The 15589-nt window shown below is 39.9% G+C and overlaps 1 protein-coding gene across 10 annotated transcripts in view; it reads left to right on the top strand.

The window, feature by feature from the left end:
- CADPS2 (Ca2+ dependent secretion activator 2) overlaps positions 1 to 15589 on the top strand; it is a 313909-nt gene that overhangs the window by 23363 nt on the left and 274957 nt on the right. For all 10 annotated transcript variants that reach the window (XM_006771421.2, XM_015568920.1, XM_015568918.1 and 7 more), the window contains exon 4: positions 6028 to 6149. In XM_006771421.2, coding sequence (XP_006771484.1) covers positions 6028 to 6149 — 122 coding nt within the window. The remainder of the gene's footprint in view (positions 1 to 6027; positions 6150 to 15589) is intronic.

The following is a 15589-nucleotide window of genomic DNA, read 5'->3' as shown; positions in this document are numbered from 1 at the left end:
AAGCGAGGGGTCCCGGACATCCCCCGAGGGGTCCTGGACTGTGAGAGGGCACAGGCTGGGCTGAGGGATGCTCCTCCTTAGTAGAGCCTCTTAGTCTATAATAATCTATCTATACTAATAAAAGAATAATATGCTAATTAGACCGGGAGACCTCTGGGCGTCCTTCTAGACCAGGGGTGGGCAAACTTTTTGACTCGAGGGCCACAGTGAGTTCTTAAACTGGACCGGAGGGCCGGAACCAAAGCATGGATGGAGTGTCTGTGTAAACTAATACATGTTCAAAGTAAACATCATTACATAAAAGGGTACCGTCTTTTGAATGGTTAGGAGCCGGACCCGGATTGCGAGAGGGACATCTCCCGAGGGGTCCCAGATTGGAGAGGGTACAGGCTGTACTGAGGAACATCCTCACCCACCCCCACCCCCCATGCACGATTTTGTGCACTGGGACAGTAGTAAAAGCATAATATGCTAATTATACTGGATGTCTTTCTGGACAACCTTCCGGACGAGCCAGGGCTGCGAGGGAAGCCCGGGTTCCAAGTGTCAGAGGGAAGCTGGGGGAAGGAAGGCCTACCCTTGTGTGAATTTCGTGCATCAGGCTTCTAGGAAAAATAATAAACGTTTTGCCCTAGCTGGTTTGGTTCAGTGGGTAGAACATCGGCCTGCAGAATGAAGGGTCCTAGGTTTGATTCTGGTCAAGGGCTTGTGGGCTTAATCCCCAATTGGGGGCATGCAGGAGGCAGCTGACAGTAATCCTCTCTCATCATTGATATTTCTCTCCCTCTCCCTTCCTCTCTGAAATCAATATATATAAAACGTTTTGAGGCCAGTCATCTTTGTGTCAGCTTAGGCTAGTGTGGGTTTATTGTTAAATGAAATACCAAAGCACACTGGATTTAAACATATAACTGCATTCTCTAATATTGGGGAATTCCTCTCAGGCTTTCAGTTAGCCTTTTTTAAAAAAAAAAAATCTACTTCCCCTTTGAGATCACCTGTCTACAATCAAATTACTTAAAGCAGCTATACTGTACAGTGTTGGGTGCATATAGGTGATGAGAAGCGGAGAACTCTTACGCTCCAGAACACCCAGTTTCATTAGAGGTGCCATCAACATTACAAAGAATTGAAACAAATGTTATGCCTTTAACACTGTGTCCTCTAAGACTTCAGTTTCTTCCCTTCCACGCAAATCCCTGGAAACCAGATCCCGATACTGACTGGCTATTTCAGCCGCCTGTCCTCACAATTACATTTCTTCTTTGCCAACCTCTGTATATGGGCTAATTCACATATATGTCTGTGGATTATATACAGCACACATACACCCTAGCGATAGCAAGCTGACATTTATATCTCTCTCAAACATTACATTAAAGCTCTCTCCTTGCTTACATTGTTACATCCTCTCTCTGGTTTCCAGTGCTGCTATTTCAGTTTGCTGAGTGACAAAAAAAACCCACAAAAAAACATACCCTGGAGTTTTAGGAGGCACAGTTTTACATTTCTTTTTTGAAATATTCCTACACTCAGCTTGCTTTCTTTATGGCAAAAAAAAAAAAAATCAGAAATCAGATTTCTGTTTTTTTGTTTTTTTTTTTTTTTTCTCCACTTCTGCATTTCTAAGATAAACTTAAGCTTGGGAAAAACAGCTGCCTCTCACTTTCTTAACTTCCAGGCTAATGGTTTTTGTTGGTTAATAGATTAAATTTGGTTTCAGAGTAGGAATAAGACGTTTTCTTCTGACACTGGACACAGTCTGGGATTACCTCATGACTTAGAAGTGGCTTTGCTGCGTGTTAGATTTCTTCTCAGTCTTTTTAGCCTCTTAACCCAAGGTTGTTTACTTTGAAAGTACATAGTGGATTTCCTTCTTATTCCTCCTGAGGTTTCCTACTGACTAACATGTAAAATGCCAGTACCCCTTCCCCCAACTTGTATAGGTTTTTGTATTTAATGACAGCATGACTTTTTCTATGAGTTTGATATTTAAATTCATTAATGATAAAAATAATGTGTGAAGAAAATTGTTTTTTGTAATGGCTAAATCTACCATTACTTCTATAAGCACTTAGAACTGAAAACAGTTCAAAACATTTTCTCTGTTTAAAAATCTAAGATGCTGTGAATTGGTGCTTAAGTGAAACTAAGAATTATTACTCTGAACTTTATTGCCATTATGTTAAATGGGTCTGTTCAGTCAACACTAAAATAGCCTTAGGGAATACAAGTTAAAACTTAATTCTGCATGGTATATAAAGCTTGCATATTCGTAAAATTATTATTATTTTTAATATATTTTTATTGATTTCAGAGAGGAAGGGAGAGGGAGAGAAAGATAGAAACATTAATGTTGAAAGAGAATCATTGATCGGCTGCCTCCTGGATGCTCTCACTGGGGATGAGCCTGAAACCCAGGCATGTGTCCTTGACCGGAATCAAACCCGGGACCTTTCAGTCTACAGGCCAACACTCTATGCACTGAGCCAAACCAGCTAGGGCTATAAAATTATTTTGATATTCTTTATTTCTCCGTCCATAGGAGGCAGATAATTTCCTACGAGAGCACAATACAGATCTATTCCCTGGTGCCAGCAGTATTTTAAGTAGAAGTCACATGTCTAGTAATAATCGGAAACCACATGAAGAGCAGATTACACAGGACTTACCTGTAGGACTCCCTGTGACCCAGGCCTAGCTCACCTGAGTAATTATCCCAGCTCACTCTCCCAGCCTCCTCCTCAGACCCCGGATTTAGCCCAAGAAACTCTGAAAGGCAAGCGATTCATCTAGGTTAAGGGTCTTACACATCACCCGGGCTTGGAGTTGGCCCAGAGGAGAAAGGCGTCTTGTTAAGAACGGAAGTCTGAGTCTAAGGAACACGTGCAGATTTGGAAAACTTTTCCAATTTTATTTTTCAGTTGCTGCCCACTCCTCCCTCCTCCCACCACACCTTGTTCCCTTACCTAGCTTAATCTTTCCCACAGCTCTTATCACCTGACATATTTAGACATTTGTTATGTGTTTTCATTCCCTGACTTTTTTTTACTTAGAATGTAAGTTGCAGGAAGGTAAGATATTTTTGGTGGTTTTTCTTTTTGGTTTGTTGAAGCATATAGCAAGAGCCTACGCCACACACTGGGCTTGATAAATATTTATTTAATTAGGGGTTTTGGTGGCACCAAAAAGCATCAGTTAGTCATACAAGGGTACTCTAGGTCTCTCCATCCATGAAGCCTTCAGAGAGAATAATAAAGCAAGAGATAAGCTAACCCACAAAACCGGAAGCCATAGAATGGTATATCAAAATGACATATTCAAGTAAAGCCAGGAAAGCAAACGTTCATCTCTGAAGTTATAAGGGGAAGTAGGTCATGGCATGGACATAGTGGATGTTCACACAGAGTGTTTTCATTAGATTACGCTAGCAGACCTGACTTCCTCTGTATCTGGAGGTACACATCCCCTGTTCACCATACTGCCCACTTCATTTCCTCACAACCTACCCATGTCTGAGTGCCCCATAACACTTTGGCAACGTGTTCCTCAGAAGTGTTTTCTAGTTTCATGTTTTGTATATGCCTCCCTCCCTTTTGCCTCTAAGATAATGTGGTCTGTTTCATCCTTATTACGTCGGTCACAGAGAGAAGATGAAACAGAACAGTTTTATTTTCTGTAGTTCCATTATCACGTTTTCCTGGGAATTGCTTTGAAACAGTTACCTGAATTAGGTTAATTTAATGGCGGGCCGTAGTTTGCCCATGGCTGCTCTAGGATAACGTGGTCTGTTTCATCCTTATTACATCGGTCACAGAGAGATCAGGGAAGAGAAGATGAAACAGACAGTTTTATTTTCTCTAGTTCTATTATCACGTTTTCCTGGGAATTGCTTTGAGACGGTTACCTAAATTAGGTTAATTTAATGGTCCATAGAATTAATTCTTGGCTGTTTTCTGTATCAATTAATGATTCAAACTGGCTGTGTGTGGCTTTTTTCTTTCTTTCTCATCCTTTTGGCAATTCTGTCTGTAGAATTGTTTTATTTATGTGTATGGATTCATAACAGAAGTGACATCTTTTGGAAGTGGCAATGTTCTGATGAGTTTCAGTATTACTAACATAGTAAATTTGATTATTAAAAATACATAATTTTTTGTTTTATTTTTCTTAAACAGGATTTAGTATTTTACCCCAACTTCCTTGAGTATTAGAGCAACTGTGACAGATAATAGCTGTTCTCTGTTAATTCTCTTAGTCAGTTTTTAGTTAAGTCCTTATTTTTTTATTCACATGTTGCTATGCATTTCAGTGTGAAAAAAATGAGAAAAGGCTTGGTTGAAGAAGGAAAGTGGTCCTGAATTTGATCTTTATTTTTTCGTAATAGGTTTTCCATATATTTTTATGAAAAAACAAAGCAATATGCATTTGTATTTATAAACTTGACACTTATGTTACAGCAGAGCTGAAAGGAAAAACAGTTATTTTAAGATGGTTTGTTTCTTTGAGAGCTTGGTCTTAAGGTTCATATCACAATTCTGTGAAAAGTATTATGACTTTAATCATGTATTGAGTGATCAAATAAGTGATATAGAGGGTGTTTTGGTGAAGATTTTGGTAGCTGTATAGCATTAATGCTATTAATCTTGCATATACAAATACAGCATGAGATCAGTATGGAAGTGAATGTGCATATATGAAAATGCCATTGAGTATATTTTATAAACTAAAATTTGGGAATTTAGGGAACTTCATGATTCAAGTTTGATGGGGAAAAACGGTGGCAAATAATCGTATTTTGTGTGTACATACAGCAAGAATCTTCTAAGATTGCCAGCCTTTTATAAAAGTACTAGAGGCCCGGTGCACAAAATTTGTGCACTGGGGTGGGCAGGAAGGGGGTGTGTGTCTCTCAGCCCACCCTGCACCCCTTCTCTAATCTGGGACCCCTCGGGGTATGTCCAACTTCTGGTTTAGGCCCACAGGGATCGGGCCTAAACCGGCAGTCAGACATCCCTCTCCCAACCACTTGCCTGCCTGCCTTCCTGGCCACCCACTAACCACTCCCCTGCCAGTCTGATTGACGCCTAACTGCTCCCCTGCTGGCCTGATTGCCCCCAACTGCCCTCCCCTGCCTGCCCAGTCACCCCCAACTGCCTTCCCTTTCCTGCAGGCCATCTTGTGGTGGCCATCTTGTGCAAGGGCGTGACTGTCAATTTGCATATTTCATCTTTATTATATAGGATAGAAAACATACTTGAAACATAGTTTCCCTTTCCCTCAGGAATTATAGCTCCATAATGTAGTGTCCGTGTCTGCACCCTTTCCCAGTGCACTGCATTAAACTAGTGTATGCCTTTCATGGGTGGAAACTACCTTTTCCTTTGCAAGTTGGTATTAAGATGTTTAGTGGTGTTATATTTTTCATTATTTTGATAATGTTATAAAATGGCCATAAAGAAAATTCTTTGGTAAATACTTTGTATAATAGTTAAAATTAAAGAGTTTAATTTTCTTTAGAAAATTCTTTCATAATGTCATCTAAAATGAGTAAGAATAGAAAATTCTGATGCTGTCACATTGACATCAGTGAATTGGTCTGATGGTGACAGTGTCTGCCAGCAATACATATTATAACACTTTCTGTGGAACTCAGTGTGTACTCCTTTTATCAAATGCACTGACTTTTCATTTGTAATTTTGTTTTACTGTATAAAGAGTTGCTGTAATTGTTTAACGATCTGAGTTTAAATCTCACTTGATTCACTGGGAGTTATATTTAGAGACTTAACCTTATTACTTTAATTGTTGTCAGGCAATACCTCTTCAGATGCTCAGAATGATTTTTTACCATCCCTAACATGAATAGAGGGATAGTAAGTAGAGGGATTATTGGGAAGACAAAATTCCATTTATGTTACGAGAAAATTTTTTCATTTGGTCTATCTAGTTGTTTACGCTGTGGTCTCTATCAATAACTAAACATTGTCAACTTGACATATTATTTAACATTTTTCTTACCCTTAGATTGTCATAATGGAAGTGCAAGGTTTGAAGTCAGTCGCTCCCAATCGAATTGTTTACTGCACAATGGAAGTAGAAGGAGGAGAGAAACTGCAGACAGACCAGGCGGAAGCCTCAAGGCCACAGTAAGCCAGCTAAAAACCATGTGTTTTTCTTTTCCTCCCAAAGGAACAGGCTTTTACCGGTATTTGCACAGTTGTATGTTTGACACTCTGAAAGGTTTACTTGGCTAGCTTTGTGTCAACTGTATTAAAGTCAGTGTGTGCCTTTCTGGATAATAATGTTACAATTAGAACTGTAGCAGAATCCCCTATAGTACAAACAGAAAATCCAACATGCAAATGTGAAGGTATAGTAGCAATAAAAGTCATTTATGTAGCATGTGCTGTCATGATATGTTATTTCAAAGAGAGTATTCCATCCTGTTTCAGTTATCAGAATTATAATCCAACTAGAGGCCAGATGCATGAAATTCATGCACTCGGGGGGAGGGGCACCCTCTCACAGTCCGGGAGCCCTTGGGGGATGTCCGAATGACGGCTTAGGCCTGCTCCCTGTGGGCATTCGGACATCCTTAGTGTGGCCATGGAGGCAGGAGAGGCTCCCGCCACCGCGGCTGTGCTCACCAGGCATGAGCCCAGCTCAGGGCTTCTGGCTGAGCAGCGCTCCCACGGTGGGAGCACACCGACCCCCAGGGGGCAGCTCCTGTGTTGAGTGTCTGCCCCCTGGTGGTCATTGTGCATCATAGCAACCAGTCATTCTGCCGTTCAGTCGATTGCATATTAGCCTTTATTATATAGGATAGCACTTCTATTTCTATATATAAGAGCTCTGTGGTGAAGTCGAGGGAGCTACCACGATTGTGCACAAGGATTTGGAATGCTTTAGGGGTAGGCTTGAGTTAGAGAACCTGTTAGTAACTACTGTGCAGTAATCAGAGGAAAAGCTGTTCTTTGCTGGCTGTCTTATGTTTCACATTCTGGGAATGAGTTTACTTAAGTTTGGAAGATGTTCAGTTTAGCTGATTTCAATATGGGGAACTTCAGTTTCTGGTAGAAATAGCGAAACTGGCCTGAGGAATTCAAATGAAACTTGTGTGGCCTTCATTTGTACACTAACTAACTTTAGAAATAACTTCTCTTTCTTCCACTTAAACTTTATTCAAATTTTCTTGCAGGATTTAGGATTTTAACCTTCTTACAGAATCAATATATGTTGCCTGTTCATTCTGTTGAGGTTCTGGGTAGACACTGGTTATACCCCGAAGAGGAAGGTGAACAAGAAACTCATTTTCTTTAGGACAGGCACAGTCTAGGGGATGGATACAGAGGGGTAAATGGAACAGGAAGATGTGCACAGAATCTTAAGGGATTTAACAGAAGGAAGTTGGAACTTCTCACCTGGCCTTACACACCCCTGCAAGTCTGTCCCTGACCAGTCTCATTAGCTCTGGGACCTCCCCTTGTCCCTTTCTTCCCTGGTCCACTATTACTCAGCCACCCTGGACTCCATGCAGTTCCTCAGATGTGTCCACCTATTTTCATCATTGCGGCTGCGTTTCCCTCTAGCTGGAGTCATCTTTCCTTTTATCTTTTCTGGCTGGATCCTTGGTAGCAAGAATCTTAACTTACACACCACTTCCTGAGAACAGCCCTTCCCTTTGGTTCATCCAACAGGAAGCAGGTATTTTCTGGCTCATCACTTTTAAATGTTTACACAAATGTGTGTGTCCTGGCTGTTTATTTTGCATTGTTGTTTTCGTTTGAGAAAAGGGAGTCTTGTCCTATTTGCTTCTATAGCCTAGTGCCTGTTGGCACACATTCAGAATTTGTTAATTCACCTGCTTGAACTTACTTTTAATGGTTATCCATAGTAAATATTTAACAGTGTGGTGTTGACTCCTGTGCCATACAGAGTTGATTTACAGTGTGACAGTGAAGTGAAATGAATGGGGATCAACAATTCGTTAAAAGGCAAACACCTCCCGAGAGGAGGCTGTGAGAAAGTACATATGGAGTCAGGGAGAGGTTTGGGGTATGTTTGTTTTAAAGGTCGGCTATTTTAGTATTGCAATGTATATTAGCTATTCACAGAGCAGTGCAACCACAGTTCATTTTGAAACATCTTTGCCACCTTAGAAAGAAACTCTGTACCCTTTACTTTTCAACCTCAAGTCACCTCAGCCCTAAGCAACTATTAATTGACTTTCTGTTTCTATAGATTTGCCTATTCTGGACATTTTCACATAAACAGAGTCATATGATACGTGATCTTTTTGTGATTGGCCTCTTTCACTTAGTATGTTTCCAAGATGTATCCATCTGGTAGAATATGGATCAGGAGTTCATTTCTTTTCATGGCTGAATAATATTGCATTATATCTATACACCACATTTTGTTGATCCATGCATCTAGGCCAGCAATTTTCAACCTTTTTCATCTCATGGCACACATAAACTAATTACTAAAATTGCACAGCACACCAAAACATATATTTTTTGCCAATCTGACAAAAAATAGGGATAATTTTGATTCATTCACACCAGATGGCTATTGTATCTGGCTGTTGTCATTTTTTTACTTTGACAGTCTAAGAGAAAAGAGGTCAGTGCCCCTGACCAGTCAGGCATTGCATGGTTTAAAAATTCTTTCCGCACACCTGCTGAAAATCTCTGATCTAGGCTAATGATACTTGGATAGTTTCCACCTTTCGACTACTGTGAATAATGCTGCAAATTAAACTGAGTGTACAAATATCTGTTTTAGTACTTGTTTTTAATTCTTTTCAGTGTAAAGCGAGCAGTAGAATTGCTGAATCATATATACTTCTACGTTTATTTATTTATTTATTTTGGAGAAGGTTTTCTTTATTATTTTTTATTGATTGAGATATTACATATGTGTCCTTATCCCCCCATTGGTCCATCCCCCACACTCATGCCCTCACCTCCTGGTGTTTGTGTCCATTGGTTAGGGTTATATGCATGCATACAAGTCCTTTGGTTGCTCTCTCCCCTTACCCCCACCCTCCACTACCTTCCCTCTGAGGGTTGATGGTCTGATCCATGCTTCTCTGTCTCTGGATCTGTTTTTTGTTGTTTTTTTAATCAGTTTGTTGTTCATTTTATTCCAAAAATGAGTGAGATCATGTGCTATTTATCTTTGTCTGACTGGCTTATTTCACTTAGGCTGTTTCCAAATCTTAGCTATGGTAAATGTGCTGCTATGAACATAGGGGTGCATATATTCCTGATTGCTGTTTACAGTTTCTTATTTTTTAAAGTATCCACCAAAATGCTTTTCCTAATGACTACACCTTATTTTCCCACCAGGGTTATATATATCAGAGTCAAATTTCTTCACATTCTCAACAGTGTTTGTTATTTGAATTAAAAAATACAGATAGCTAGCCCAAGTGCCCATCAGTAGACGAGTGGATAAAAAAGCTGTGGTACATTTACATCATGGAATACGATGCAGCTGTTAAAAAGAAGGATCTCTTACCCTTTGAAACAGCCTGGAGGGACCTGGAGAGTATTATGCTGAGTGAAATAAGCCATTCAGAGAAAGACAAGTATCACAAGATCTCACTCATTTGTGCAATCTAAAGAACAAAATAAACTGATGAACAAAATAGATGCAGAGACATGAAAACATGGAACATACTAATAAATCTCAGAGGGAAGGTGGGAGTGGGTGGCCACGCTGTCCCACCCCGCCGCCCTGGTTCGGGTTGCACATGGGACGCCTGTGTGGGCCTGCAGATAACTGCTGCCCAGGTCGCAGATAGCAGGCCCGGATGGCAGCAGGGCAGGCGGGATGGCGCTGTCCCGCCCCCCCCCCGGCTCCCAGATTAGCTGTCATCTTTGTTGGCAGTTAATTTGCCTGGATGGTGGCTGGCTGCACTGGACAGCTGTGCTGTCCCACCCTGCCTGCACTATGCAAATTAGCTTCCATCTTTGTTGGCGGTTAATTTGCATATCGTGCTGATTAGCCAATGGGAGGCATAGCGAAGATATGGTCAATTACCATGTTTGTCTATTATTAGATAGGATGTATAGATAGTTAGCTATAGAGATGGACATATGGAGATTAGATATTGATTAGATATATAGATGATTCAGATATAATCTTCATCCTAGTAAGCGTGAAGTGGTATCTTGTTGTGGCTTTGATTTGCATTTCCATAATGACTAATGATGTTGAACATATTTCCACATATTGTATTAGCCATTTGTATATCTTCTTTAGAGATATGTCTATTCAAGTGTTTTTCCCATTTTTAAATTGAGTTATCTTTTGGTTGTTAATTATAAGAGCTATTTATATAACTCCAGATCAGCAATTTTCAACTAGAGTGCCACAAGAATTTTTAAAACATACAGTACCTGACTATTTAGTCAGGGGCACTGACCTCTTTTCCCTTAGATTGTCAAAGAAAAAAATTGACAACAACAAAAAGAAAGGGGGAACAAAAAAGGTCATAATAATAGAGTCACACATCTTATTGGTTATGTAGCATAATAAGATTGCACCTGATATCGTTAATTCTTGGTACTAGAATTCCTTACATACACTTTTTAAAAGTCACTTTGGCCCTGGCCATGTAGCTCAGTTGGTTAGAGCATTGTCGTAATACACCAAGGTTGTGGGTTCAATGCACAATCAGGACGTATACAAGAATCAACCAATGAATGCGTTAGTAAGTGGAACACAAATTGATCGATCTTTCTCTCATTCCTCTCTGTAAACTCAATCAATCAATAAAAAAAAAATTTTAGAAGTAACTTTGGAGGAAAAGAGTAGGTAATTATTATTTATTTTGTAAATTAATCAAAATTATACTTATTTTTGGTGTGCTGCATAATTTTAGTAATTAGCTTATGTGTGCCACAAGATGAAAAAGGTTGAAACTTGCTGTTCTAGATACTTGACCCTTATCACATATATTATTTTCAAGTGTTTTATTTTATTCAGAGGATCTTTTATCTTCTTAATATATTGTCTTCTGAAGCATAAAGTTTTAAAATTTTGATTAAGTCCAATTTATTTATTTTTTCTGTGTTGCTTATGCTTTGTATCATATCTAAAAATCCAGTGCCAAATCTAACGTCACAAAGATTTATCCCTATGTTTTCTCCGAAGACTTCCATAGTTTTATCCCTTACATTTAGGTCATTGATCTATTCTAAGTTAATTTTTATATATGATCTGATGTAAGGGTCCACCTCCCCCTTTTTGTGTGTGACAATCAGTTATCCCAACACCATTTATTGAAGAAACTACTCCTTCCCTGTTAAATTTTCTTGATATCCTTTTGAAATCATAGATACATGTTTATTTCTGCACTCTCAATTATATTCCATTGATACATATATATCTTTATTCTTGTATCACATTATCTTGATTACCAGTTGTAAATCAGGACTCTGCATCTACCAACTATGTTCTCCTTTTTAACAGTTATTTTGGTTCAAGTATAAGTCTCTTTTTAAAAAATTCATTTTGTATTTTTCAATTATAGTTGACATATAATATTATATTAGTTTCAGAGGTACAGCCCAGTGGTTAGACATTATATAACTTGCTAAATGATCATCCCAATAAATCTCGGACCCATCTGACACCATACATAGTTATTAGAATATTATTGACCATGTTTCCTATGTTTACCTTCCCATGACTATTCTGTAACTACCAGTTTGTATTTCTTAATCCCTTTACTTTTTTCATCCATCCCTCCAACTACCCTTCCATCTAGAAACTGAAAAGGTTTTCTTTACCTATGAGTGTGTTTCTCTTCTGCTTGTTCATTTGTTTTTTGTTTTGTTTTGTTTTGTTTTTATTCAAGTTTTGGTAGATATGTAGTTATTGCCATTTGATTATCCTTTTTTTCCTTCTTTTTTAGAAGACCCTTCAACATTTTGTATACTTCTGGCTTGTGGTGATGAACTGCTTTAGCTTTTTCTTGTCTGGAAAGCTCTTTACTTGTCCTTTGATTCTAAATGATAGCTTTGCTGGGTAGAGTAATCTTGGTCATAGGTCCTTGCTTTTCATCACTCTGAATAATTTTTGCCACTCCTTTCTGGCCTTCAAAATTTCTGTTGAGAAATCAGCTGACATTCATATGGGCACTCCCTTGTAGGTCTTTAACCTTTTGCATTTTAATTATACTGTGTCTTCGTGTGGGCCTCTTTGGGTTCATCTTGTTTGGGACTCAGTGCTTCCTGGATTTGTATGCCTATTTCCTTCACCAGGTGAGGGAAGTTTTCTGTCATTCTTTTTTCAAATAGGTTTTCCATTTCTTGCTCTCTTTCTTCTCCTTCTGGCATCCCCATGATGCAAATGTTGATAGGCTTGAAGTTGTCCCAGAGGCTTCTCACACTAGCCTCGTATTTTTTTGCTGTTCTCATCATTGGATGTTTTTTGCTTCTTTATATTCCAAATCACTGATTTGAATCTCAGCTTCATCTTCTCTACTGTTGATTCCCTGTAGTTTATTCTTCATTGCAGTTAGTGTATCCTTCATTTCTGACTAGTTCTTTTTTTATGGTTTCCATGTCCTTTGTTATGCTGTTAAAGTTCTCACTGAGTTTATCTTCTATTCCCCTAAGTTAATTGAGCATCCTTATAACCAATGTTTTGAACTCTGCATCTGGTAGATTGCTTGTCTCCATTTCGTTCAGTTCTTTCTGGGTTTTATTCTGTTCTTTCATTTTTGACATTTTTCTTTGTCTCCTGATTTTGGCAGCCTCTCTGTGTTTGTTTTTATGTATTTGGTAGAATTGCTATGTCTCCCAGGCTTGGTTGAGTGATCTAAGGTAGTAGATTTCCTGTAGGGTCCAGGGCCATAGCCTCCCCATTCACCTGAACTGGGTACTCCAGTTGCATCCTCCCCTCTCCTTGCCCCCCTGCTGGTTTTCACGGCCAAAATTTATGGGAGCTTCTCTTCCTGGCACTGGAACCCTGGCAGGGAGGCCTGGTGTGGGCCTGGGATGCCTCGCTTCTCATGTGGGACTTCTGCAGCCTGGTCATCCCTTCCTATTTTTATCCACCACCTGTGGGTGTGGGACCAGCCGGTTCTGCATCTCCGGCCTTCCTTCCAGTCTCGAAGTGGCTTCTTTTTTTTATCCTTAGTTGTAGGATTTCCCTTCAGCTAGATTTCAGGCAGTTCCGGGTGATGCTTGTTCTGTAATTTAGTTGTAATTTCTACATGGTTGTGGGAGGATTCACATAACGAAGAGCTTTTTCCCCACTTACATGACTCTGTTGGGAGGGTGGTTGTGCTCTGGTAGCTTTGCCAGGTGAGAGTCGTGCCCCTGCAGCTCTGAGTAGCTGCCCCCTGGCTTGTTGGAGCCGAGGCGTTATCCCCAAACACGTGACTTTGTTGGGCAGAACTCCTTCCCTTTGAAGCCAAGGTGGAGACAGCCCTAGCCCCGTGGACTGTGGGCCTGTGCTGGGAGTGCAGCTTCGACGGCGTCTGGATCACTTTCAGGGTCATTCTTGGCCTGTCTTGAATAATTGTGTTCACGCTGAATCTGTGGTGCAGTCTTTTAGATTCCAAGAAGTGTGACAGTCTTCTCTTATTTCTTCTTGTCTCTATTTTTTTCACTTCCCCCTGGCATGGTTGATTTGGTCTGTGGTTCATACTCATACTAATCTTCTCAGCAAAAGGTTGGTTTGCCACACCCTAACTGTTCTCTTCGGAACACACTTTCTAGTTTTTTTGTAATGTGGACAGGCTAAGAAACTTCAAAATCTTTATAATCTGAGTTCTTTTGCTTAACAGTTCTGTCTTTAATCATGTCTCTCTTCTTGCGTTTTACTATCAGCACGCAGGCAGAATCAAGCCACTCCTTCAACATTTAACTTAGGAATTTCCTCAGCTAAATCTCCAGCTTCGTGCTGGCAAGTGCAGCCTTTCACAAAACACAAGAACACAAATACAATTCAGCCAGGATTTTTACCAGTTGATACCAAGAATCGCTTTTCTTCCCATTTTCAATAACACATTTCTCCTTTCTGCCTGAGAGAGACCTCATCAAAATGACTTTTACTGTTCACATTTCTGCCAACATTCTATACATGATTATTTACGTTTTCTCTAAGAAGATGGGAGGTTTCTCTAGAGCTTTTTTTTTTTTTTTCTTCTGCCTCAGCCTTCACCAGAATTGTCTTTGAAAGTCTCTTTATTGCAATATTGGCTTTTTTTTTTTGCAAGCACCTCAAAATGCTTCCAGCCTATGCCCAACCCAGTTCCAAAGCCACTTCCACAGTTTTAGGTGTTTGTTACAGCAACAGCCCACTTCTCAGTTCTGGCTGCTACAATAAAAATGGCATAGACTGTACTGATTAAACAATGAATGTTTATTTCTTATAGTTCTGGAGGCTGGAGCTCTGAGATCAGGGTCCAGCATCTTCAGTTTCTTTCTTTCTTTTTTAATACATTTAAAAAATTATATTTATTGATTTCAGAGGGAGAGGGAGAGAGAGATAGAAACACCAATGATGAGAAAGAATCAATGATCACTGCCTCCTGCACGCCTCACACTGGGGATCAAGTCCTCAACCCAGGCAAGTGCTCTGACCAGGATTCGAACCTTGACCTGCTGGTTCATATGCCGACGCTCAACTACTGAGTCACACTGGCTGGGTGCATCTTCAGGTTCTTGATGAGGGCACTCTCCCGGATTTTCAGGCGGCTGCCTTCTTGCCGCGTCCTCACAGTGTGTAGAAACAGAGCTGTCTTTTCATTCCTTACCAGGACACCAATCCCACCATGGCGGCTTTATACCTAGGACCTCATCCAAGCTTAATTACTCCAAATAGCATCACACTGAGGACTAGAGACTCAACACATGAATTGGGGGGAGAGGGCCACGAACACATGCCCTAAGAGTCTCAATGTCAAGGTATTTTCTACAGAATCAATTTGAAAAGTTTTATTGAGCTACAATTGATGTAGCATAAAATTCTTCCGTTGCAGTTCCGGTGAGATTTAGTACATGTGCCTCTATCGTTACAGTTCAGAGAGGCCGTTCGTTATAGTACAGTATGTAGTACAGTTAACAATACTGTACCTCAGTAGCTCCTTCATGCCCCTCTGCGTCTGTTCTTACTACCTCTCCCGGTTCCAGGGAACACTCGTGCTTTCGCACTCTGTAATTTTATTTTTCCTGGACGTTTTATGTAAATGAAATCGTGTAAGTCTTTTGTATTTGGCTTTATAAACTTAGTATAATTTCTACAAAATCTTTTATTTGATACTTAATATTTGATCAATCAAATGAAGTAACTTTTATAAGAAATTGTTATATTATTTTAACACTAACTTTTTTCATAAATAGTAAAAGTGTTTTTTTAAAAAAATATATATTTTATTGATTTTTTACAGAGAGGAGGGGAGAGAGATGGAGAGTTAGAAATATCGATCAGCTGCCTCCTGCACCCCCCCCACTTGGGATGTTCCACAACCAAGGTACATGCCCTTGACCGGAATCGAACCTGGGACCCTTGAGCCTACAGGCCGATGCTCTATCCACTGAACCAAACCAGTTAGGGCCTG

This window comes from Myotis davidii, unplaced genomic scaffold, assembly GCF_000327345.1.
Source record: "Myotis davidii unplaced genomic scaffold, ASM32734v1 scaffold865, whole genome shotgun sequence".
Taxonomy (NCBI): domain Eukaryota; kingdom Metazoa; phylum Chordata; class Mammalia; order Chiroptera; family Vespertilionidae; genus Myotis; species Myotis davidii.
The sequence above is the reverse complement of the archived record's forward strand: the minus strand, read 5'-3'. Positions and strand labels throughout refer to the sequence as shown.